This window comes from Epinephelus lanceolatus, chromosome 9 (genome assembly GCF_041903045.1).
Source record: "Epinephelus lanceolatus isolate andai-2023 chromosome 9, ASM4190304v1, whole genome shotgun sequence".
Classification (NCBI taxonomy): Eukaryota; Metazoa; Chordata; class Actinopteri; order Perciformes; family Serranidae; genus Epinephelus; species Epinephelus lanceolatus.
In genome coordinates, this window is record NC_135742.1 from 15,236,635 (window position 1) to 15,262,001 (window position 25,367).

The window sequence follows — 25,367 nt, forward strand, 5'->3', positions numbered from 1 at the left end:
AGTAGAACATCTTGGTAATTTTGGCATACTGCATTTGACATACTACGTATTGGGACATACTAAATCTCTTTCTGGCATGGTAGTGTGGGTATTGCAACGCACAGATTGTTAAAGTATGAAAAAGTACAACACAGTATGTGTTAATCTGCTTTGCAAACTCCAGACCGGTGCTCAAAGGAGCTGATGCAAAGCTGGTGACACAGTATTAAACATCGTCATCATTTGTGTTTGTGCGACGTAAATCTATTTTGATAAAATATTGCTTTGAGCCTTAACTCTCAGGCAAGACACGTTTGATTTAAATGAATATGTACCCATATTTATCAGTTATTAGTCGGGTATTAGACATAACTTCAGCACCAGGAGCTGTCCACTATGACCTCGTGTCAGTCGGCCCGGCATCTGGAACAGCACGAGCCACAGTATTGTCGTCGTCACATGAAAGATATTGGTTGGGTTGTTACTTGGTAAAGAGGTTGGTTTCATAGGGATTTACGTGGGCTCTCTGTATCGGTGTAATATCCACAGTGAATTCATGAACAGTGCTTAAACGTTGTGATGTAGAAGAAAACTTTTCATTTGGAGGCCAAAAAAAAACAAACACTTTGACTCTCACACTCAGATCGGTATAAAAACTAAAAATGACACAGTTGGCTTGTTTTAAGTGTTTTGCATTTGAATTTTATTGTCTTGGCAATATGTGTATGGCAGTAAGGTATCTTGCACTCTTTAACAATATAGATTTAAGAATAAAGTCCAGCCTCAAATATATTTATGTTACAGCGTGGTTCTACTTCTTGCAAATGTTCCTTATACTCTCATAAATCCACAACACAGCATGTGACCCGGACCAGTAAATGCTTAACTTAATTAATTTAATAATAAAATGAAAATAAAAATATAATAAAAACCAATCACGCCAGTTAAACATCATCTTCAACTGAGAAACAAAATGAAATTTTAATTAGTGCTTTTAGTTGAGAAAATGTGTTTTGATAATGCAAAATAAGCAGAATGGGTTGGACATTTACTCCCAGTCCTGTCATTTTCAATATACAATGAATTGTTTCATTAACTGAGCAGATAATAAAAATAATTCAAAAGAAGCCAAGTCAGAACATATGGCATTATATATAAAACGTATTAATACGTATTTAAATAATAATGATCATGATCGTAAAATTATTATTTTTAAACTACATATAAATAAATAAATAATAAAATAATTTTCCCAGTCCTCTTTAGTAATTTTTACACATTCCCTCATCTCCTAAAGTTGCAGACATGGTCCTCGATGAGCACATTTTCACAGTCAGTGAATCAGAGGCCTTCCTTTGTCATCACACCTCATAGTGCAGGAGCCAACTCTGCTGCTCACTGTAAGTTTGTCGTTGAGAGAAAAGAATGGCATTTTCATCGCAGTGAAGAGACACGTATCCCCTTGCTTTTCTTGCACCTTGGACACACTCTGCCCCACACTGTCCTCACCACGGCCTCCCTCAGAGCCGGACTCCCCCACAGGTACACCGCAGGTGTGCACACTGCGTTGAAACGAGCCAAGATGGCGAAAAGATTGGTGGCCTCGTTCCTAAACGTTATCCCTTGTCCAAACGCAAGTCTGAGGACAACATTAAAGAAAGAGGGGCACCACAACACCAAGAAGCTTATGACAACAAAGATGATGATTCTCAGCGATTCCTTCTTGCTCTCTCTCTCGGCGCTGGGAGGATCTCTCTCAAGCTGCACCCTGGCGATTACATACAGTTTGATGGTCATGACCACTTTGGTGAGCACAATGATCTGTAAGCTGATAATACTGCAGAAATACAGCTGTATTGCTTTGGAGAGTGGCACGAAACTTAAAATGATGGACTGAGCATAGACATGAAGCCAGCAGTAGATATTTGCAGCGATAACCACTGCGCGGGTTATAAAGCGCGTGTAGATGAAAGGATGACAGACGGCAAAATAGCGGTCAAACTGCGCGAATAAAAAAGTCATTATATTTACTCCAAGAAGAGAAGGTAACATATTATAAGTCCCATTTCTGGAGGGATATCCCTCCTGAACATCAAACAGACCCAGATAAAAGACTGAAAACCCAACCAGCGTGTCACAAATACTGGTGTTCAGCATGAAGATGAACCTGTTTTGGAGGCGCAGAGCTCTGGTGGAGCAAATGGTGATGACCACAGGTCCTGCCACAAGAACAGCAGCTGCAGCGAATAGAAGCTGGAAAATAAAGATGAGATAATCCACAGGACTGTCGAAGTCCACCGAGAGAGGCACTCCTCCAGAGTCTGTGATGTTGGAGAGGAACATTGCTCCAAAGATGCACTTTGAATTTAATACCTTTATATAGTTGGTTGTTAGGCCACTGCCCATGTAACCCCCAACTGGTTTTACCCATGAGGGATGACCTATCTCACTTCATATCCAAATAATAAGCAACACAAATACAGAGCAAAGCAAATGTCACCACCCCATAGGCCCTATAAGAACTCTGTGACTGCAGAAAACAAAATAAATGTAAAAAAGCAAAATACATAGAGTGCATATTACCAATTATGGAGACAAAGTGTAAAATGATACGAAAATTAAACAAAGAAATAAACAAGGACATAAAAGTAGAAGGCACCTTCTTCAAGAAGATGCCTCGAGATTAGGAAATAAACCAGGACCCTGAAGGCGCTTTTTTTGCCAGTCGGTGCTATAGTGCTGCACATTTTGTGTGTTGTTGGTTTGTTTTTCGTCAAAATTAACCAAAATTACGCTCAGAAAAATGTTGGCATTGTTGCATAGGTTTCTGTGAACCACATTTATGTTACATTTGTACGTTATTTTGAAGTGGATATGTTGAAACTTTGCGTTTCTTTACGTTTCAGCAAGGTTTACGCACACAACCCACTCGCTGACTTACCAATTTTAATATTATTTGGTCTAGAAAATCAGCTTTAAAACCCCTTGTGTCAGGACTGTAGAAATAACAGGCTAAAAACTCCAGCAACACTTTTGGTTTAAAGAGCAACTTTATTGTGAGAGCAACATGTTTCAGCTTGTGGTCTTCACCAGGGTCATCCTGCAACCATACACCATAACTTGCCATATTTAAATACAGTTTTTGTTTGTTTGTCTTTTTCACTTTTTAAACACCAATGCAAGTCAAAGTACTTAACAGAAAAGTATAGCAGATATTCACTACAAACTAAATGTAATGTAAAAACGTTCAAAAAATTATAAAAAGAACTTGAAAGCAATTGAAACAAATCTGAGTATTTCCCCTCACACCTTGGTTACTGCAGTGCTCTCCCATGAGAGACAAGATGGATTCATTTGTTCAATTCCAGATACTTTGAAAACGTGTATTACATACTGTAAAGTGACAATGAGAGGCCTGAAAAACTTTTGGAAACAGATCATGAGGGGCATGTATTTAAATCTGTTACGTTTCTCCCTGAGAGTCTACATACACAGGCTGCTGAAGACCACTTGAGCTTTATGACCAGAAGGCCCACAAAGACTGACATTAAAAAAAATAACAACTTAAAAAAAACTTTATAACATTTTTCAAACTTTGAGTCTAAATGTGTGAGCACCACATCAAACAGAAACAGGAACTTTTTGACACGATGATATCTTCCAGGTCATCCCACCAACCTTATCGATCCTTTGGGAAGAAACATTGTTCATTAATTGTGATCATTATTATAGTATTAGCAGCATTATGTACATTAAATGTGACAACAATCCTCGAGCGTAGATATTTAGAAAGCCTGAAGAGGAGGACAATGTGTAAAAACTAGATAAGTGATTTTGTAATCCGGCAAAATATGAAAGCCAGAAGACAAAAGGCCATCCTATAATAACCCGCAATGGAGCCCTTTGATTGTCAATATTTCCTCAATTTATAGTCAACTTATAGAATTACCATTGAATCAGAAAGTTAAATTTAATTATGTGCCTTACATTGCTTTAGAATAAACATGCTTGAGGTGTTTTACTTTGTCATGATTTCAACTTTGAAAGAAAAAATATCGTCTGTAATAATTAAACATTTGCAGAGTTGAGCCGATATAATGGGCCTATTTTACGGCAGACATTTTGACTCAATAACAGGAGAAACACAATTGTGATAATAATAGTAATTTTACTGAAGTGTCCGTTTTTTTAAACTACGTACATACATATAAATAAATAATAAAATAATTTTCCCAGTCCTCTTTCGTAATTTTCACACATTCCCTCATCTCCTAAAGTTGCAGACATGGTCCTCGATGAGCACATTTTCACAGTCAGTGAATCAGAGGCCTTCCTTTGTCATCACACCTCAGTTCAGTTCAGTTCATTTATTGGTCTCCTTAGAGAAATTTGTCTTGGAGCTAGGGGTCAGCATGCACATACAATCAACATATAATTACCAAAAATAAAAATAAACACATACATAGTCACCCAGTTAGCCTCGGTGCATCAAATTAAATACTTAATATATACGTCAGACACACTCCTCATTAATCAACTTGATTGACACTGGAATAAACGAGTTCTTGTACCTGTTATACCTGCAGCGTGGTACTCTGTACCTTCTACCCAAATGCAATGATATGATATATGATATATGATCATATCTTAATACAGACAGAATACTAGCATTGTAAAAAAATCATCATTATGTTTCTGTTGACCCCAAACAGTCTTAGTCTCCGTAGGAAGTGCAGGCGCTGATGTATCTTTGCACAGACATTTTGCACATGAGTGTCAGCTCATATCCCTATCGATCTGTACTCCTATAGGAGACGACTTGCTGAATTGTTTGGTTATGTATAGTGCAGGAGCCAACTCTGCTGCTCACTGTAAGTTTGTCGTTGAGAGAAAAGAATGGCATTTTCATCGCAGTGAAGAGACACGTATCCTCTTGCTTTTCTTGCACCTTGGACACACTCTGCCCCACACTGTCCTCACCACGGCCTCCCTCAGAGCCGGACTCCCCCACAGGTACACCGCAGGTGTGCACACTGCGTTGAAACGAGCCAAGATGGCGAAAAGATTGGTGGCCTCGTTCCTAAACGTTATCCCTTGTCCAAACGCAAGTCTGAGGACAACATTAAAGAAAGAGGGGCACCACAACACCAAGAAGCTTATGACAACAAAGATGATGATTCTCAGCGATTCCTTCTTGCTCTCTCTCTCGGCGCTGGGAGGATCTCTCTCAAGCTGCACCCTGGCGATTACATACAGTTTGATGGTCATGACCACTTTGGTGAACACAATGATTTGTAAGCCGATAATAGTGTAGAAATACAGCTGTATTGCTCTGGAGAGTGGCACGAAACTTGTAATGATGGACTGAGCATAGACATGAAGCCAGCAGTAGATATTTGCAGTGATAACCACTGCGCGGGTTATAAAGCGCGTGTAGATGAAAGGATGACAGACGGCAAAATAGCGGTCAAACTGCGCGAATAAAAAAGTCATTATATTTACTCCAAGAAGAGAAGGTAACATATTATAAGTCCCATTTCTGGAGGGATATCCCTCCTGAACATCAAACAGACCCAGATAAAAGACTGAAAACCCAACCAGCGTGTCACAAATACTGGTGTTCAGCATGAAGATGAACCTGTTTTGGAGGCGCAGAGCTCTGGTGGAGCAAATGGTGATGACCACAGGTCCTGCCACAAGAACAGCAGCTGCAGCGAATAGAAGCTGGAAAATAAAGATGAAATAATCCACAGGACTGTCGAAGTCCACCGAGAGAGGCAGTCCTCCAGAGTCTGTGATGTTGGAGAGGAACATTGCTCCAAAGATGCACTTTGAATTTAATATCTTTATAGAGCTGGTTGTTAGGCCACTGCCCATGTAACCCCGAACTGGTTTTACCCATGAGGGATGACCTATCTCACTTCATATCCAAATAATAAGCAACACAAATACAGAGCACATGTCTCCACCCCATAGGCCCTATAAGAACTCTGTGACTGCAGAAAACAAAAACATTTTATTTAGGAGGACACAATAAAATAAAACAAAGAGATTTCAGAGTAGATGATACAGAGAACGCAAACTCCACAATCATACACATATACACATATACATACAGTCAGGTCCATAATTATTTGGACAATGATACAGTTGTCGTCATTTTGGCTCTGTACACCACCACAATGGGTTTTAAATGAAACAATGAATACCTGCTTAAAGTGCAGACTCTCAGCTTTCATTTAAGGCTTTTTTCAAAAATGTAGTATGAACCGTGTAGGAATGACAACCATTTCTTCACACAGTCCCCCGACTTTAAGGGCTCATAAGTATTTGGACAAACTAACATAATCATCAATTAAACAGTCAGTTTTAATACTTGGTTGCAAATCCTTTACAGTCAATGACTGCCTGAAGTGTTGGACACATAGGCATCATCAGATGCTGGGTTTCTTCCCTGGTGATGCTCTGCCAGCCCTTTACTGCAGCTGTCTGCACTTCCTGCTTGTGTTCTGGGTGTTTTGCCCTCAGTTTTGGCTTCAGCAAGAGAAACGCATGCTCAGTTGGATTCAGGTCAGATGATATGACTTGGCCATTGCACAACATTCCACTTCTTTGCCTTAAAAATGTCTTTGGTTGCTTTTGCAGTATGCTTCAGGTCAATGTCCATCTGCACTGTGAAACATCGTCCAATGAGTTTTGAAGCATTTGGTTGAATCTGAGAGGTAATGGTGCCCCAAACACTTCAGCTTTCATCCTGCTGCTCTTCTCAGCAGTCACATCATCAATAAATACAAGAGAACCAGTTCCACTGGCAGCCATACATGGCCATGACATAACAGTATCTCCACCATGCTTCACTGATGAGGTGGTGTGCTTTGGATCATGAGCAGTTCCTTCCCTTCTTCCTTCTCTTGTCTTCCCATCATTCTGTTAGTTGATCTTTGTTTTATCTGTCCATAGTATGCTGTTCCACAACTGTACAGGCTTTTTAGATGGTTTTTGACAAACTCTAATCTGGCCTTCCATTTTTAAGGCTAACCAATGGTTTGCATCTTGTGATAAACCCTCTGTATGTATTCTAGTGAAGTCTTGTCTTGCTTACAAGAGCAGCAGGATGAAAGCTGAAGTGTTTGGGGCACCATTATCTGCTCAGATTCAACTAAATGCTTCAAAACTCATTGGACGATGTTTCACAGTGCAGATGGACATTGACCTGAAGCATACTGCAAAAGCAACCAAAGACATTTTTAAGGCAAAGAAGTGGAATGTTCTGCAATGGTCAAGTCATATCATCTGACCTGAATCCAATTGAGCATGCGTTTCTCTTGCTGAAGCCAAAACTGAGGGCAAAACACCCAAAACACAAGCTGGAAGTGTAGACAGCTACAGTAAAGGGCTGGCAGAGCATCACCAGGGAAGAAACCCAGCATCTGATGATGCCTATGTGTCCAACACTTCAGGCAGTCATTGACTGTAAAGGATTTGCAATCAAGTATTAAAACTGACTGTTTAATTGATGATTATGTTAGTTTGTCCAAATACTTATAAGCCCTTAAAGTTGGGGGACTGTGTGAAGAAATGGTTGTAATTCCTACACGGTTCATACTACATTTTTGAAAAAAGCCTTAAATGAAAGCTGAGAGTCTGCACTTTAAGCAGGTATTCATTGTTTCATTTAAAACCCATTGTGGTGGTGTACAGAGCCAAAATGATGACAACTGTATCATTGTCCAAATAATTATGGACCTGACTGTATACAAATTGCACCCTTATTTATCAGTTAATTGTCGGGTATGAGACATAACTTCAGCACCAGGAGCTGTCCACTATGACCTCGTGTCAATCGGCCCAGCATCTGGAACAGCTCGAGCCACAGGTGATGTCATTGGTTTCACCTGGCTCTTTGTATTAGTAAAGCATACAGCGACCTCATGAACAGTGCCTAAACTTTTTGTTGTAGATAAACTTTCAGTCTTCATTTGGAGGCCGGGAAAAAGTTTTGACTCCCTGAAAAGTCAGACTCGCTCACAGCAGAGCAGTATGAAGACTGATAATGATACAGTTGGCATTTTTAAAAATGTTTTGAATTATTTTATTGTCTTTGACATATATACAGTACAGGCCAAAAGTTCGGACACACCTTCTCATTCAATGCGTTTTCTTTATTTTCATGACTATTTACATTGTAGATTCTCACTGAAGGCATCAAAACTATGAATGAACACATGTGGAGTTATGTACTTAACAAAAAAAGGTGAAATAACTGAAAACATGTTTTATATTCTAGTTTCTTCAAAATAGCCACCCTTTGCTCTGATTACGGCTTTGCACACTCTTGGCATTCTCTCCATGAGCTTCAAGAGGTAGTCACCTGAAATGGTTTCCACTTCACAGGTGTGCCTTATCAGGGTTAATTAGTGGAATTTCTTGCTTTATCAATGGGGTTGGGACCATCAGTTGTGTTGTGCAGAAGTCCGGTTAATACACAGCCGACAGCCCTATTGGACAACTGTTAAAATTCATATTATGGCAAGAACCAATCAGCTAACTAAAGAAAAACGAGTGGCCATCATTACTTTAAGAAATGAAGGTCAGTCAGTCCGGAAAATTGCAAAAACTTTAAATGTGTCCCCAAGTGGAGTCGCAAAAACCATCAAGCGCTACAACGAAACTGGCACACATGAGGACCGACCCAGGAAAGGAAGACCAAGAGTCACCTCTGCTTCTGAGGATAAGTTCATCCGAGTCACCAGCCTCAGAAATGGCAAGTTAACAGCAGCTCAGATCAGAGACCAGATGAATGCCACACAGAGTTCTAGCAGCAGACCCATCTCTAGAACAACTGTTAAGAGGAGACTGCGCGAATCAGGCCTTCATGGTCAAATAGCTGCTAGGAAACCACTGCTAAGGAGAGGCAACAAGCAGAAGAGATTTGTTTGGGCCAAGAAACACAAGGAATGGACATTAGACCAGTGGAAATCTGTGCTTTGGTCTGATGAGTCCAAATTTGAGATCTTTGGTTCCAACCGCTGTGTCTTTGTGAGACGCAGAAAAGGTGAACGGATGGATTCCACATGCCTGGTTCCCACTGTGAAGCATGGAGGAGGAGGTGGTGTGATGGTGTGGGGGTGTTTTGCTGGTGACACTGTTGGGGATTTATTCAAAATTGAAGGCACACTGAACCAGCATGGCTACCACAGCATCCTGCAGCGACATGTCATCCCATCCGGTTTGCGTTTAGTTGGACGATCATTTATTTTTCAACAGGACAATGACCCCAAACACACCTCCAGGCTGTGTAAGGGCTATTTGACCAAGAAGGAGAGTGATGGAGTGCTGCGGCAGATGACCTGGCCTCCACAGTCACCGGACCTGAACCCAATCGAGATGGTTTGGGGTGAGCTGGACCGCAGAGTGAAGGCAAAGGGGCCAACAAGTGCTAAACACCTCTGGGAACTCCTTCAAGACTGTTGGAAAACCATTTCAGGTGACTACCTCTTGAAGCTCATGGAGAGAATGCCAAGAGTGTGCAAAGCAGTAATCAGAGCAAAGGGTGGCTATTTTGAAGAAACTAGAATATAAAACATGTTTTCAGTTATTTCACCTTTTTTTGTTAAGTACATAACTCCACATGTGTTCATTCATAGTTTTGATGCCTTCAGTGAGAATCTACAATGTAAATAGTCATGAAAATAAAGAAAACGCATTGAATGAGAAGGTGTGTCCAAACTTTTGGCCTGTACTGTATATATGTCAAAGACAATAATGTATATATATATTGAAATTAGGTGAAGTGATCTTGAGCTCTTCAACACCAAAGAGTAGCAGGGAATATATTTTATTACAGCCCGGTTCGGCTTTCATGCGATGTTGCACAACTTTTCCTCTAATGTTCCTTATAAATCCGCATATATTGAAAAAACAAAATTTTACCAGGAGCCATAAATACTTAATTTGGTATTCTAACTAGTTTTCTTCTTCTTCTTGATATTTATTTCGAATGTGTAAAAAAACATAAGCATAAACAAGCAGACAAACAGACAGAAAGTAGTATTTACAAATAATAAAAAGCAATTGTCAGTGTCTAGTTACTTTGATATACACATCCGAAAAGGAATGGGAGGAAATATAGACTTATTAAATCTCACCCTCCCACTTTTCTAAATGTGCCATTGTTTTAACCTTTTAACTTTGTCACACAAAAATAAACCTTTTACATGTATATAATAGTAATTACCAAATCCAGTCCAAATGTATGATATATATATGTATATATATATGTATATATGTATATGTGTGTGTGTGTGTGTGTGTGTGTGTGTGTGTGTGTGTGTGTGTATGTGTATATATATATTATAATGTGTATAATGTATATATATATTATAATGTGTATATATAAATTATAATTATATTATACAAATTGTTTTTGTCTCTACAATAAATAAATGAATTAATTAAATAAAATAAAACGAAATGAATATTAACATAACATATATATCATCTTTTCCCTGATATCTTTTTCTAGTTAAAGAAAGTTAACATATGAATTTCTTCTTCTTCTTCTTCTTCTTCTTCTTCTTCTTCTTCTTCTAATGATAATAATAATAATAATAATAATAATTACAATTATGATGATTACAATAATGCACTGAATCTAACCTTAACAAAACATCCAGCTCACATTATAGCATGTCACACTCTATTGTATTTAAGCTGATGGAGCTTTGCAAGCAGAACACACTACACCACAGTTACAAACTAATGCAACCTCCTCCCCTGTACTATTTCAGAATACTATATCGGGGTAGAGTTTTTAAAAGGTATATTTTATTAAGGGGAAACATCTTTAAGGAAGCCAAGAGCTTCTTATACTGTAACAGTAAACAGTAATGGGGCCTAATTGGAGCTGGAGAATCCTGATCAGATCAACTGCAGTTCAAAGTCAGGGACGACCTGTCACAGTATATATATATATATATATATATATATATATATATATATACATATATATATATATATATATATATATACACATATATATACACATATATATACAGTACAGGCCAAAAGTTCGGACACACCTTCTCATTCAATGCGTTTTCTTTATTTTCATGACTATTTACATTGTAGATTCTCACTGAAGGCATCAAAACTATGAATGAACACATGTGGAGTTATGTACTTAACAAAAAAAGGTGAAATAACTGAAAACATGTTTTATATTCTAGTTTCTTCAAAATAGCCACCCTTTGCTCTGATTACTGCTTTGCACACTCTTGGCATTCTCTCGATGAGCTTCAAGAGGTAGTCATCTGAAATGGTTTCCACTTCACAGGTGTGCCTTATCAGGGTTAATTAGTGGAATTTCTTGCTTTATCAATGGGGTTGGGACCATCAGTTGTGTTGTGCAGAAGTCAGGTTAATACACAGCCGACAGCCCTATTGGACAACTGTTAAAATTCATATTATGGCAAGAACCAATCAGCTAACTAAAGAAAAACGAGTGGCCATCATTACTTTAAGAAATGAAGGTCAGTCAGTCCGGAAAATTGCAAAAACTTTAAATGTGTCCCCAAGTGGAGTCGCAAAAACCATCAAGCGCTACAACGAAACTGGCACACGAGGACCGACCCAGGAAAGGAAGACCAAGAGTCACCTCTGCTTCTGAGGATAAGTTCATCCGAGTCACCAGCCTCAGAAATGGCAAGTTAACAGCAGCTCAGATCAGAGACCAGATGAATGCCACACAGAGTTCTAGCAGCAGACCCATCTCTAGAACAACTGTTAAGAGGAGACTGCGCGAATCAGGCCTTCATGGTCAAATAGCTGCTAGGAAACCACTGCTAAGGAGAGGCAACAAGCAGAAGAGATTTGTTTGGGCCAAGAAACACAAGGAATGGACATTAGACCAGTGGAAATCTGTGCTTTGGTCTGATGAGTCCAAATTTGAGATCTTTGGTTCCAACCGCCGTGTCTTTGTGAGACGCAGAAAAGGTGAACGGATGGATTCCACATGCCTGGTTCCCACTGTGAAGCATGGAGGAGGAGGTGTGATGGTGTGGGGGTGTTTTGCTGGTGACACTGTTGGGGATTTATTCAAAATTGAAGGCACACTGAACCAGCATGGCTACCACAGCATCCTGCAGCGACATGCCATCCCATCCGGTTTGCGTTTAGTTGGACGATCATTTATTTTTCAACAGGACAATGACCCCAAACACACACTGTATATATATATATATATATACAGTGCATATATATATATATATATATATACAGTACAGGCCAAAAGTTTGGACACACTTTCTCATTCAATGTGTTTTCTTTATTTTCATGACTATTTACATTGTAGATTCTCACTGAAGGCATCAAAACTATGAATGAACACATGTGGAGTTATGTACTTAACAAAAAAAGGTGAAATAACTGAAAACATGTTTTATATTCTAGTTTCTTCAAAATAGCCACCCTTTGCTCTGATTACTGCTTTGCACACTCTTGGCATTCTCTCCATGAGCTTCAAGAGGTAGTCACCTGAAATGGTTTTCCAACAGTCTTGAAGGAGTTCCCAGAGGTGTTTAGCACTTGTTGGCTCCTTTGCCTTCACTCTGCGGTCCAGCTCACCCCAAACCATCTCGATTGGGTTCAGGTCCGGTGACTGTGGAGGCCAGGTCATCTGCCGCAGCACTCCATCACTCTCCTTCTTGGTCAAATAGCCCTTACACAGCCTGGAGGTGTGTTTGGGGTCATTGTCCTGTTGAAAAATAAATGATCGTCCAACTAAACGCAAACCGGATGGGATGACATGTCGCTGCAGGATGCTGTGGTAGCCATGCTGGTTCAGTGTGCCTTCAATTTTGAATAAATCCCCAACAGTGTCACCAGCAAAACACCCCCACACCATCACACCTCCTCCTCCATGCTTCACAGTGGGAACCAGGCATGTGGAATCCATCCGTTCACCTTTTCTGCGTCTCACAAAGACACGGCGGTTGGAACCAAAGATCTCAAATTTGGACTCATCAGACCAAAGCACAGATTTCCACTGGTCTAATGTCCATTCCTTGTGTTTCTTGGCCCAAACCAATCTCTTCTGCTTGTTGCCTCTCCTTAGCAGTGGTTTCCTAGCAGCTATTTGACCATGAAGGCCTGATTCGCGCAGTCTCCTCTTAACAGTTGTTCTAGAGATGGGTCTGCTGCTAGAACTCTGTGTGGCATTCATCTGGTCTCTGATCTGAGCTGCTGTTAACTTGCCATTTCTGAGGCTGGTGACTCGGATGAACTTATCCTCAGAAGCAGAGGTGACTCTTGGTCTTCCTTTCCTGGGTCGGTCCTCATGTGTGCCAGTTTCGTTGTAGCGCTTGATGGTTTTTGCGACTCCACTTGGGGACACATTTAAAGTTTTTGCAATTTTCCGGACTGACTGACCTTCATTTCTTAAAGTAATGATGGCCACTCGTTTTTCTTTAGTTAGCTGATTGGTTCTTGCCATAATATGAATTTTAACAGTTGTCCAATAGGGCTGTCGGCTGTGTATTAACCTGACTTCTGCACAACACAACTGATGGTCCCAACCCCATTGATAAAGCAAGAAATTCCACTAATTAACCCTGATAAGGCACACCTGTGAAGTGGAAACCATTTCAGGTGACTACCTCTTGAAGCTCATGGAGAGAATGCCAAGAGTGTGCAAAGCAGTAATCAGAGCAAAGGGTGGCTATTTTGAAGAAACTAGAATATAAAACATGTTTTCAGTTATTTCACCTTTTTTTGTTAAGTACATAACTCCACATGTGTTCATTCATAGTTTTGATGCCTTCAGTGAGAATCTACAATGTAAATAGTCGTGAAAATAAAGAAAATGCATTGAATGAGAAGGTGTGTCCAAACTTTTGGCCTGTACTGTATATATATATATATATATATATATATATATATATATATATATATATATATGTATATGTATATGTATGTATGTATGTGTATGTATGTATGTATGTGTATATATATGTACAACCTAGTATAACCTTGTTTTTGACGGTTTTTGTAGCTAAGTAAGTTTTTGTAATTTCCTTTCACATGACAGGAGCCAACTCTCCTGCTCATTAAAAGTTTACTACTGAGAGAAAGAAGTGGCATGATTATTTCAGTAGGGCCATTTTACATCCTCCTATATCCTGGGCACACTCTGCCCGGGCTGCCGCCCCACACTGTCCTCACCGTGGCTTCTCTTAGAGCCAGACTCTCCCAGATATAGACAAAGATTGGTGGCCTTGTTCCTAAATGTCAGCCATTCTCCTAACAGTAGACAGGACAGCATGACTTGCTTGCTCACTGTGTGTAAAAAGAGGCCGATTCAGCACCACACAGCAGGGACAGTGACACATGAACCTCTGCACAGATATCACCTGCCCTCCTGTACATCCGCCCCAAAAATCACAGAGCAATTTAATTTGCTGTTTTCAAATTTTAACATGAATCCTTATTTCAAATAAAGGTACACTGTCCTGACTTTGTTTGACATTTCCTCTATCATTTAGATTACATCCAGTGTGAATTGAATTAAAAAAAAAAACATCAGCACAACCTTGTCAGATCCAGTGATGGAAACATTGCAGAAAATAGTGTTTGCATTAAAACTCATTGACTGTATATTGAGTAGAATAAGGGAGGAAGAGAGGGGTGTAAAAATAGCACATATGATGAGAGTAAAATGCTGACTGGAGTCATCTGGTTCTTGTTATTTCCATGCCTGTTTGGTATCTCCCTTCCCATGACAGGCGCCGACTCTGAAAAAAAGGGATAGACATTTTAAATTAGTAATGGCTGCATCAAATAATACATTCACAATATTTTAATTGTGGCAGTGGATTTTGCAGGCAGTTTCCCCACAGTGTTACCTCGTCTTGCACCTTGGACACACTCTGCCCCACACTGTCCTCACCATGGCCTCCCTCAGAGCCGGACTCCCCCAGATATACACAGACGGTGTGCACACTGCGTTGAAACGAGCCATGATGGCGAAAAGATTGGTGGCCTCGTTCCTAAACGTCAGCCCTCCTCCACCTACAAACCCGATGATAATATTCACAAAATATTGCTCTTTGGTTTAAAGAGCAACTTTATTGTGAGAGCAACATGTTTCAGCTTGTGATCTTCACCAGGGTCATCCTGCAACCATACACCATAACTTGCCATATTTAAATACAGTTTTTGTTTGTCTTTTTCACTTTTTAAACACCAATGCAAGTCAAAGTACTTAACAGAAAAGTATAGCAGATATTCACTACAAACTAAATGTAATGTAAAAGAACGTTCAAAAAATTATAAAAAGAACTTGAAAGCAAAGGAAACAAATCTGAGTATTTCCCCTCACACCTTGGTTACTGCAGTTCTCTCCCATGAGAGACAAGATGGATTCATTTGTTCAATTCCAGATACTTTGAAAACGTGTATTACATACTGTAAAGTGACAATGAGAGGCCTGAAAAACTTTTGGAAACAGATCATGAGGGGCATGTATTTAAATCTGTTATGTTTCTCCCTGAGAGTCTACATACACAGGCTGCTGAAGACTACTTGAGCTTTATGACCAGAAATAAAGCTGTACAGGAGGCCCACCGTTTGGCTGAACCATCGTATGAGAAAGACTGAAAGAATGACATGTTTAAAAAAAATTCAACCTTAAAAACTTTATAACATTTTTACAAACCTTGAGTCTAAATATGTGAACACGAAATCAGACAGGAACAGGAGCTTTTTGACACGATGAAGTCTTCCAGGTCATCACGCCAACCTTATCGATCCTTTGGGAAGAAACATTGTTCATTAATTGTAATTATTATTATAGTATTAGCAGCATTATGTACATTAAATGTGACGAGAAATCCTCGAGCGTAGACATTTAGAGAGCCTGAACTGCAAGACAGACGTGTAAAAACTGTAGTAAGATAAGAAAACGTATAGAAACGTATAGTCAGTTGCCATTAAATCAGAAAGCTAAATCAAATTCTTACATTGCATCAGAATAAAAATTGTTTAAGGTATTTGAATTTATGTTGTCGTGATTTCAACTTCGAAGGAAAAAATATCGTCTATAATAAAACTTTTACAGGGTTGTAAAAGTGAGCCTATGAGCCTATGTTACGGCAGGCGTGTAGACTTAATAACAGGAAAAACACAGGTGTGATGATAATAATAGTCATTTTACTGACGTGTCCGTTTTACAAAGCTCCTCCTGGAAATTATATTTATATAGCATCAAATAGTTTTACATTGTAGTGAAAATCCTAATGTTTGCCAAACTGGAGTACTGTATGTTAATATGCAACGTTTTTTTGGAGCCATGGAAGTGCAACATTTATTTTACGCACACAAACCACACTTTAACACAGTATGTGTTAATCTGCTTTGCAAACTCCAGACCGGTGCTCAAAGGAGCTGATGCAAAGCTGGTGACACAGTATTAAACATCGTCATCATTTGTGTTTGTGCGACGTAAATCTATTTTGATAAAATATTGCTTTGAGCCTTAACTCTCAGGCAAGACACGTTTGATTTAAATGAATATGTACCCATATTTATCAGTTATTAGTCGGGTATTAGACATAACTTCAGCACCAGGAGCTGTCCACTATAACCTCGTGTCAATCGGCCCGGCATCTGGAACAGCACGAGCCACAGTATTGTCGTCGTCACATGAAAGATATTGGTTGGGTTGTTACTTGGTAAAGAGGTTGGTTTCATAGGGATTTACGTGGGCTCTCTGTATCGGTGTAATATCCACAGTGAATTCATGAACAGTGCTTAAACGTTGTGATGTAGAAGAAAACTTTTTATTTGGAGGCCAAAAAAAACAAACACTTTGACTCTCACACTCAGATCGGTATAAAAACTAAAAATGACACAGTTGGCTTGTTTTAAGTGTTTTGCATTTGAATTTTATTGTCTTGGCAATATGTGTATGGCAGTAAGGTATCTTGCACTCTTTAACAATATAGATTTAAGAATAAAGTCCAGCCTCAAATATATTTATGTTACAGCGTGGTTCTACTTCTTGCAAATGTTCCTTATACTCTCATAAATCCACAACACAGCATGTGACCCGGACCAGTAAATGCTTAACTTAATTAATTTAATAATAAAATGAAAATAAAAATATAATAAAAACCAATCACGCCAGTTAAACATCATCTTCAACTGAGAAACAAAATGAAATTTTAATTAGTGCTTTTAGTTGAGAAAATGTGTTTTGATAATGCAAAATAAGCAGAATGGGTTGGACATTTACTCCCAGTCCTGTCATTTTCAATATACAATGAATTGTTTCATTAACTGAGCAGATAATAAAAATAATTCAAAAGAAGCCAAGTCAGAACATATGGCATTATATATAAAACGTATTAATACGTATTTAAATAATAATGATCATGATCGTAAAATTATTATTTTTAAACTACATATAAATAAATAAATAATAAAATAATTTCCCCAGTCCTCTTTAGTAATTTTTACACATTCCCTCATCTCCTAAAGTTGCAGACATGGTCCTCGATGAGCACATTTTCACAGTCAGTGAATCAGAGGCCTTCCTTTGTCATCACACCTCAGTTCAGTTCAGTTCAGTTCATTTATTGGTCTCCTTAGAGAAATTTGTCTTGGAGCTAGGGGTCAGCATGCACATACAATCAACATATAATTACCAAAAATAAAAATAAACACATACATAGTCACCCAGTTAGCCTCGGTGCATCAAATTAAATACTTAATATATACGTCAGACACACTCCTCATTAATCAACTTGATTGACACTGGAATAAACGAGTTCTTGTACCTGTTATACCTGCAGCGTGGTACTCTGTACCTTCTACCCAAATGCAATGACTCATATTCAGGATTCAGTACATGGTCATGATCAGATACGATTTTACGAGCTTGTCTTATCACTGATTGTTCAAAAATGGCTTGAGGAGTGATCAGGGGTGTGGACATACCCATTATCTTCCCTGCCATATTAATCAACCTATAGCAATTTGGGATTTAAGTTTCACAGTCTCCAAACCAGCTGGACATACCATATCTTAATACAGACAGAATATTAGCATTGTAAAAAAAAAATCATCATTATGTTTCTGTTGACCCCAAACAGTCTTAGTCTCCGTAGGAAGTGCAGGCGCTGATGTATCTTTGCACAGACATTTTGCACATGAGTGTCAGCTCATATCCCTATCGATCTGTACTCCTATAGGAGACGACTTGCTGAATTGTTTGTTTATGTATAGTGCAGGAGCCAACTCTGCTGCTCACTGTAAGTTTGTCGTTGAGAGAAAAGAATGGCATTTTCATCGCAGTGAAGAGACACGTATCCCCTTGCTTTTCTTGCACCTTGGACACACTCTGCCCCACACTGTCCTCACCACGGCCTCCCTCAGAGCCGGACTCCCCCACAGGTACACCGCAGGTGTGCACACTGCGTTGAAACGAGCCAAGATGGCGAAAGGATTGGTGGCCTCGTTCCTAAACGTTATCCCTTGTCCAAACGCAAGTCTGAGGACAAGATTAACGAAAGAGGGGCACCACAACACCAAGAAGCTTATGACAACAAAGATGATGATTCTCAGCGATTCCTTCTTGCTCTCTCTCTCGGCGCTGGGAGGATCTCTCTCAAGCTGCACCCTGGCGATTACATACAGTTTGATGGTCATGACCACTTTGGTGAACACAATGATTTGTAAGCCGATAATAGTGTAGAAATACACCTGCATTGCTCTGGAGAGTGGCACGAAACTTAAAATGATGGACTGAGCATAGGAATGAAGCCAGCAGTAGATATTTGCAGTGATAACCACTGCGCGGGTTATAAAGCGCGTGTAGATGAAAGGATGACAGACGGCAAAATAGCGGTCAAACTGTGCGACTAAAAAAGTCATTATATTTACTCCAAGAAGAGAAGGTAACATATTATAAGTCCCATTTCTGGAGGGATATCCCTCCTGAACATCAAACAGACCCAGATAAAAGACTGAAAACCCAACCAGCGTGTCACAAATACTGGTGTTCAGCATGAAGATGAACCTGTTTTGGAGGCGCAGAGCTCTGGTGGAGCAAATGGTGATGACCACAGGTCCTGCCACAAGAACAGCAGCTGCAGCGAATAGAAGCTGGAAAATAAAGATGAGATAATCCACAGGACTGTCGAAGTCCACCGAGAGAGGCAGTCCTCCAGAGTCTGTGATGTTGGAGAGGAACATTGCTCCAAAGATGCACTTTGAATTTAATACCTTTATATAGTTGGTTGTTAGGCCACTGCCCATGTAACCCCCAACTGGTTTTACCCATGAGGGATGACCTAATCTCACTTCATATCCAAATAATAAGCAACACAAATACAGAGCAAAGGTCACCACCCCATAGGCCCTATAAGAACTCTGTGACTGCAGAAAACAAAAACATTTTATTTAGGAGGACACAATAAAATAAAATATTAAAGAGATTTCAGAGTAGATGATACAGAGAACGCAAACTCCACAATCATATACATATACATATACATACACTCCACAATCATGCATATACACATATACATATACAAATTGCACCCTTATTTATCAGTTAATTGTCGGGTATGAGACATAACTTCAGCACCAGGAGCTGTCCACTATGACCTCGTGTCAATCGGCCCAGCATCTGGAACAGCACGAGCCACAGGTGATGTCATTGGTTTCACCTGGCTCTTAAAGCATACAGTGACCTCATGAACAGTACCTAAACTTTTTGTTGTAGATAAACTTTCAGTCTTCATTTGGAGGCCGGAAAAAAAGTTTTGACTCCCTGAAAAGTCAGACTCGCTCACAGCAGAGCAGTATGAAGACTGATAATGATACAGTTGGCCTTTTTAAAAATGTTTTGAATTATTTTATTGTTTTTGATATATATATATATATATATATATATATATATATATATATATATATATATATATATATATTGAAATTAGGTGAAGTGATCTTGAGCTCTTCAACACTAAAGAGTAGCAGGAAATATATTTTATTACAGCCCGGTCCGGTGTTCCTTATAAATCCACATATATTGAAAAAACAGCATTTTACCCTTCGAATGAAAAATATCGTCTATAATAATATATAATATAGCTGATATAACAGGCCTATGTTACGGCAGGCATGTAGACTCAATAACAAGAAAAACACAGGTGTAATGATAATAATAGTCATTTTACTGATGTGTCCGTTTTACAAAGCTCCTCCTAGAAATTATATTTATATAACATCACATAGTTTTCCCATTTACATTGTAGTGAAAAACCTAATGTTTGCCAAACTGGACTACTGTATGTTAATATGCAACTTTGTTTTGAGCCATGGAAGTGCAACATTTATTAAACCACACCTTTAATGATACATTTGTACGGGCAGATGTTGTATTGCAATAGCGGACATTTTGGACAGTAAACAAAATAGACATGTTGCCATTTACTGACATCAACATTTTGCCACCTGCCAGATGTGTTCATGCAAAGATCTGACCCCGACAATACAACGTTTTCTCCATAAAGTATTCACTATTGCAAATCAATAGCACATAAATGTAATTTCTAAGTGACAGGGTTTGCCGAAAAATCGTGTCACAGGCCAGTCTGGACAAGGAAAAGGCCACCAATTATTCCGATGGGAGACAGGGTATGGCTGCAACACTTTTTGTCTCAGCACCTATAACTCTCTGGATTGTTTTGTTAGAGCTCTAAAATTTTAACACAAAGTACTCTTATTTATGTACTACAAATCGCAATTCCTCGCTGTCTTTCCCTGCCTCACCTGTTACAACCATCCTCATCCCTGTCAGCCATTTGTTGGAGCAGAATGGTGGTTTGAAATCAGCAAAGATGAAATGCCTCACATTTTACCCAAGAGATTACTCTCTAATCTTATACAAGTTACATGATTTCAACAGTATCAGTAATAATCAAAATGTAGTCTTGGTCCAAAATAATTACTTTCATATCTGAAAATCAGTATTTGGGTTGTAAAATCTGCACACTTATTCATACAGCTATGAAATTCTACATGCAAAGTCAGGAAGGAATTGTGCTCAAACAGTTAATGAATTTCATGACTCATAGGTCAGCCCCTCTTGGTGAAAGTGGTGGTGTTACAATCATCCCATTGTTACATCCATACTCTGTCTCTCCGACATAGTATTAATAATTATTTTCTCTACATTTAAAGGGTCATTGAATACGTATATGTTGAATGTCAAATGCAATGTGCTGTGCAGATGCAGCCATTTAAACGAACTCCCTGTCGCGATGAAACGCTCCTATTAAAGTATTACTTTACCCTTACAGTTATTGATCCAACCAACCTTTTGGGTTTCTTGCAGCAGCAGCAGATTTTGCTCCACACCGTTTCCCACACAGCCCTCCTGAGTGAAGGGCTGGCACACAGATAGAGGGACGGAGTGCACAGAGCATTGCTCCTGGATAAAATCTTCATCGGGTTTACTGCGTCGTTTTTAATGACAAGATACTTCCCTGTCAGCGATGCCAGGACCGTGTAGAGCATGGCCGGGCCCCACAGCAGCAGGAAAAACACCACAACCACCACTATGATCAACAAGGACTCCTTCTTACTGTCTCTCTCAGGACCCGGCGGCTCCCGCAGCAGCTGGTGCTTCGCCACGACCAGCAGCTTGATGGTCATGATTATTTTGGTGATGATAATCACCATCAGACTGATCCTGCTGTAGGTTCCGATCTGTATGGCTTTAGAAAGTGGCACCATGTGCTGCAGGAGCAGCTGAGAATAAACATGCACCCAGCTGTACACATTGACACATATAACCACTCTTGTGGTGATGAAACGACCGTAGAAGAAGGGATGGCACACGGCGAAATATCGGTCAAACTGGGCGAATAGAAACGTCATGATATTAACTCCAAGAAGCGAAGGCAGGATGTAATAAGTCCCGTTTTTAGAGGGGAAGCCAACTCGCACATCGAAGAGAAACTGATAGAAAATACCACAGCCGGTCATTGTGTCACAGATACTTGTGTTCAGCATGAATATAAACCGATTCTGTCTTAAAAGTGCCCGGGTCTTAATGATCCCACATGCAACAGAGCCAGCCACTATCACGGTGCAAGCCCCGGCCAGGATGTGAAACATGAAGAGAAAATAGTCCCCTGGACTATCAAAGTCAACACACAGAGGGATGAGCGTTATGTTGAGCATGATGGGAGTGCACAGTGAAGCAGCCCAACCTGGACTGAGACAAAAATAGAGACGCACTCCTGTTTTTTTTTTGTCACAGAAATTTTCCATTGTGATGTTAGGGGATGGGGTGCGTGTAGGAGGAGTGGCCCTTTCCCCCTGTGATCAAGTTCATGCTGACTTTTTTACTTTTTATTTCAAACAACAGGAAGAACCCCATCCGAAGTTAAGTGATCTTTTGTACTGGTGAAGCTGAGCCTCCAACCACCACACCCACCATGGCCCGTCCATCTCGTGGAGTGTATCGCTTTTACAATTGTTAATAACAACATGGAGCTGACCAAGGTCCTGAATATGCGGCTGTCAGCGGTACTAGAGCTGTCCAATGTACGAGTTTAACTAATTTATTTTTGCGTGTTGTGTTCTTATGAAAATAGTACTGTCGGTGTGAACATGATTTTTCCATTCAGAGGAAAAGATGTAGTTACAGGTGACATTTCCCACACCTCCCCTCCCTTTCAAGGTCAACATACAGAGATAAATGTCCATTAAATTAGTAGACAAAATAGTAATGTCACAAATACTGTGTTTGATACAGGCTCTTGTGTTCATTATTTCTCCAAGACAGAAAAAGATAAAGTCATACTTGCTCGGAAACTTCAAATAAAGGACTAAACTGTGATGTCACAGCTCGAGCTTCAGTGGGCATTATGGCCCAACTGCGGCAAATTCAAGTTAAAAGTGTGAGACAGCAGCTTGATACAATAAAGACAAATATCTAAATGATACCATACATCGCAATACAACAACAAAACTTTACAACTTTCAATGCAAGCAAGTGAACCGAACAGCTCCCGGATCTTAGGATCAGCACCCTGGACAGTGGTGGTGGTGACACACCTGAAGAACATACTAGTGATCCACCTGAGCTACAGGGAAACAGAGACATGCTTGTAGGTCTGGAGCCTTTATCACAACTGAACATATTATTTCACAACAGTCATATCTACATTTGCGTTGTTTGTTGTAATTCAGAGAGCTCCACAAAGCGAGAACACACTATCTGGAAGTTAACAGTAAAAATCCTTTTTCTTATAGGTTTATTGTATGCTGAATATCGCAGTTGTTAGTGCAAACGCACTCACTGAACAGCATAACAACAGAAACGGTATCAATTTGAGGACGTGTTGAGAAATTTAAAAATCTGAAATCTGCTGCATAAACTGTGGGAAATTAACCCCAAATGTTAATATTGTGTCATGGCATCCCATGTTTATTTCAACAGTAGCTTTACGGAAAGCATCAGAACTTTGAAAATGCGGCTTTAAAGAAAAGTAAGACACGATAATAAGACACTATAATATGCTCATAAAACCTGCACTGTTGGCACTTGGATAAAGACAAAATTTCCACAAAGTAAGAACACACGATTCATATTCAAAGTTCAAAATGAGCAACATGAGGCAGCTGGTACAAAAAAGGTTATTCACATGTTTTATTTTAATCTCTTAAAAGCGGTATCGACACATATGGCAGGTGTGTTACATGTGGAAATGAAAATGAGAAAAAACAGAATTAGTGGCTAAGCCCCAAACTGTAATGGACTGTCCTCTATATATGCTGCAGTTACACACACTGCCATCCTCTGATCCCAAACACAGTCCGAATTTCACGTTTAATATCACATCTGAATCCAATTGTCCAATCTGCCAAGTGCGTTTTATTACAGTCATTTAACTTATAAAACATGATGATTGAGAACTCACATTCATTCAAAAGTGATTGAAACACGTGCCATTTTCATGTCAGCCATTTAGGTCATTTAGTCAATTCTCCATATGATACCTTACGATGATGCAGATGCTGTCTGATGCTTCATTTTGTTTGCCACTCCATTGAAGTTATAGCCAATTCTGAAAAAGACAGAGAAGGTGCAGAGAGAGAGAGAGAGAGAGAGTTAAAGTACGTGTCTTACATAGCCTAAGATTTCATATTAACACACAGCATTGACTCAAAACAAGCACACAACGCAACTAAATGGTGACATTTAAATCTCCGTGTCTCACCTGGCCCTCCTGCAGGGGCAGATCCTGCGCCACACAACTCTCCACACGGCCTCCCGCAGCGCCGGGCTGCCCCAGATGTACAGAGCCGGGGTCACCAGTGCGTTCAGACGCGCCATGGTGGCGAACAAATTAGTGGCTTCATTCCTAAACCTCAAACCTTTCCTCGTCAGCTGTCTGACAATTATATTAACAAAGGACGGCACCCACAGAGCCAAGAAGCAGATAACCACAAACACAATGATGCGCAGCGACTCTTTCTTGTTGTCTCTCTCCGCACTGGGCGCCTCTCTCACCAGGTGGCTCCGGGCTATGATGTATAACTGAATTGTCATCAGCACTTTAATGAGCACTATAATTTGTAAGGTCATCACACCAAACGCGTTTATTTGAGCCGCCTTTGAAATAGGCACCATGTTCTGCACGGTGAGGATAGTGTATGTGTAAATCCAACAAAATGCGCAAATCCCAATCACAAAGTATCTGGTTATGTATCGGTTGTAAAAGAAAGGATGACACACAGCGAAGTAGCGGTCAAACTGAGCGAACAGGAAGGTTAACACATTGACACCTAGAAATGAGGGTAAAATATAATATGTCCCATTTCTAGATGGATACCCCTCTTGGACGTCGAAGAGGCCGAGGTAGTAGACCGAGAAGCCGGTCAGGGTGTCGCTGATGCTCGTGTTGAGCATGAATATGAACCGGTTCTGGCCTCGCAGAGACCGGGTGGAGGATATCCCGACGACCACCGAGCCGGCGACCAGTACTGCGCTTGTGGCGAACAGGATATGGAAGATGAAGATGAGGAAGTCCTCCGGAGTGTCGAAATCCACAGACAGAGGGACTGTGGCGTTAAGGAGCATCCTGGAGCTCCGCCAGAAGAGGAGATGAGTGGTGCTCAGAATTTAAGCAGACGTCCTAATCTCTAAAGGGCAGAGGCTTCAGCATAAACAGGTGACATGTCAACAGATAGGACATGTCAGACGTATGGAAAGAGGCCTAATCATGATTAGTCCCAGGAGTGTTTGGTTGGTGATGGCAACACATGCACCTGTTTCTGCGTCCTGTGGTTTCCGAAACACTTTGTCACTTCAA

The 25,367-nt window shown here is 40.0% G+C and overlaps 5 protein-coding genes across 5 annotated transcripts; all 5 read right to left on the minus strand.

Moving 5' to 3' along the window:
• Positions 1-339: 339 nt before the first annotated feature.
• LOC144464356 (uncharacterized) lies at positions 340-2,615 on the minus strand. The gene has a single exon (XM_078171086.1). The coding sequence runs from the start codon at positions 2,383-2,385 to the stop codon at positions 1,414-1,416; it is 972 nt and encodes a 323-aa protein (XP_078027212.1). The 5' UTR covers positions 2,386-2,615; the 3' UTR covers positions 340-1,413.
• A 1,939-nt stretch (positions 2,616-4,554) lies between these two features.
• On the minus strand, positions 4,555-5,839 carry LOC144464357 (uncharacterized). The gene has a single exon (XM_078171087.1). The coding sequence runs from the start codon at positions 5,791-5,793 to the stop codon at positions 4,885-4,887; it is 909 nt and encodes a 302-aa protein (XP_078027213.1). The 5' UTR covers positions 5,794-5,839; the 3' UTR covers positions 4,555-4,884.
• Positions 5,840-14,086: 8,247 nt separating this feature from the next.
• On the minus strand, positions 14,087-19,230 carry LOC117250880 (uncharacterized). The gene is made up of 2 exons (XM_078171088.1): positions 18,490-19,230; positions 14,087-15,016 (listed from the first exon to the last, which is right to left on the minus strand). The coding sequence occupies exons 1-2, from the start codon at positions 19,228-19,230 to the stop codon at positions 14,876-14,878; spliced, it is 882 nt and encodes a 293-aa protein (XP_078027214.1). The 3' UTR covers positions 14,087-14,875.
• Positions 19,231-21,228: 1,998 nt separating this feature from the next.
• Positions 21,229-22,227, minus strand: LOC117252608 (uncharacterized). The gene has a single exon (XM_033619650.2). It carries the CDS (start codon positions 22,225-22,227, stop codon positions 21,325-21,327), a length of 903 nt encoding a protein of 300 aa, XP_033475541.1. The 3' UTR covers positions 21,229-21,324.
• Positions 22,228-23,759: 1,532 nt separating this feature from the next.
• Positions 23,760-25,170, minus strand: LOC117252609 (uncharacterized). Its single transcript, XM_033619651.2, has 2 exons — positions 24,273-25,170; positions 23,760-24,119 (listed from the first exon to the last, which is right to left on the minus strand). The coding sequence occupies exons 1-2, from the start codon at positions 25,133-25,135 to the stop codon at positions 24,053-24,055; spliced, it is 930 nt and encodes a 309-aa protein (XP_033475542.1). The 5' UTR covers positions 25,136-25,170; the 3' UTR covers positions 23,760-24,052.
• Between the last annotated feature and the right edge of the window lie 197 nt (positions 25,171-25,367).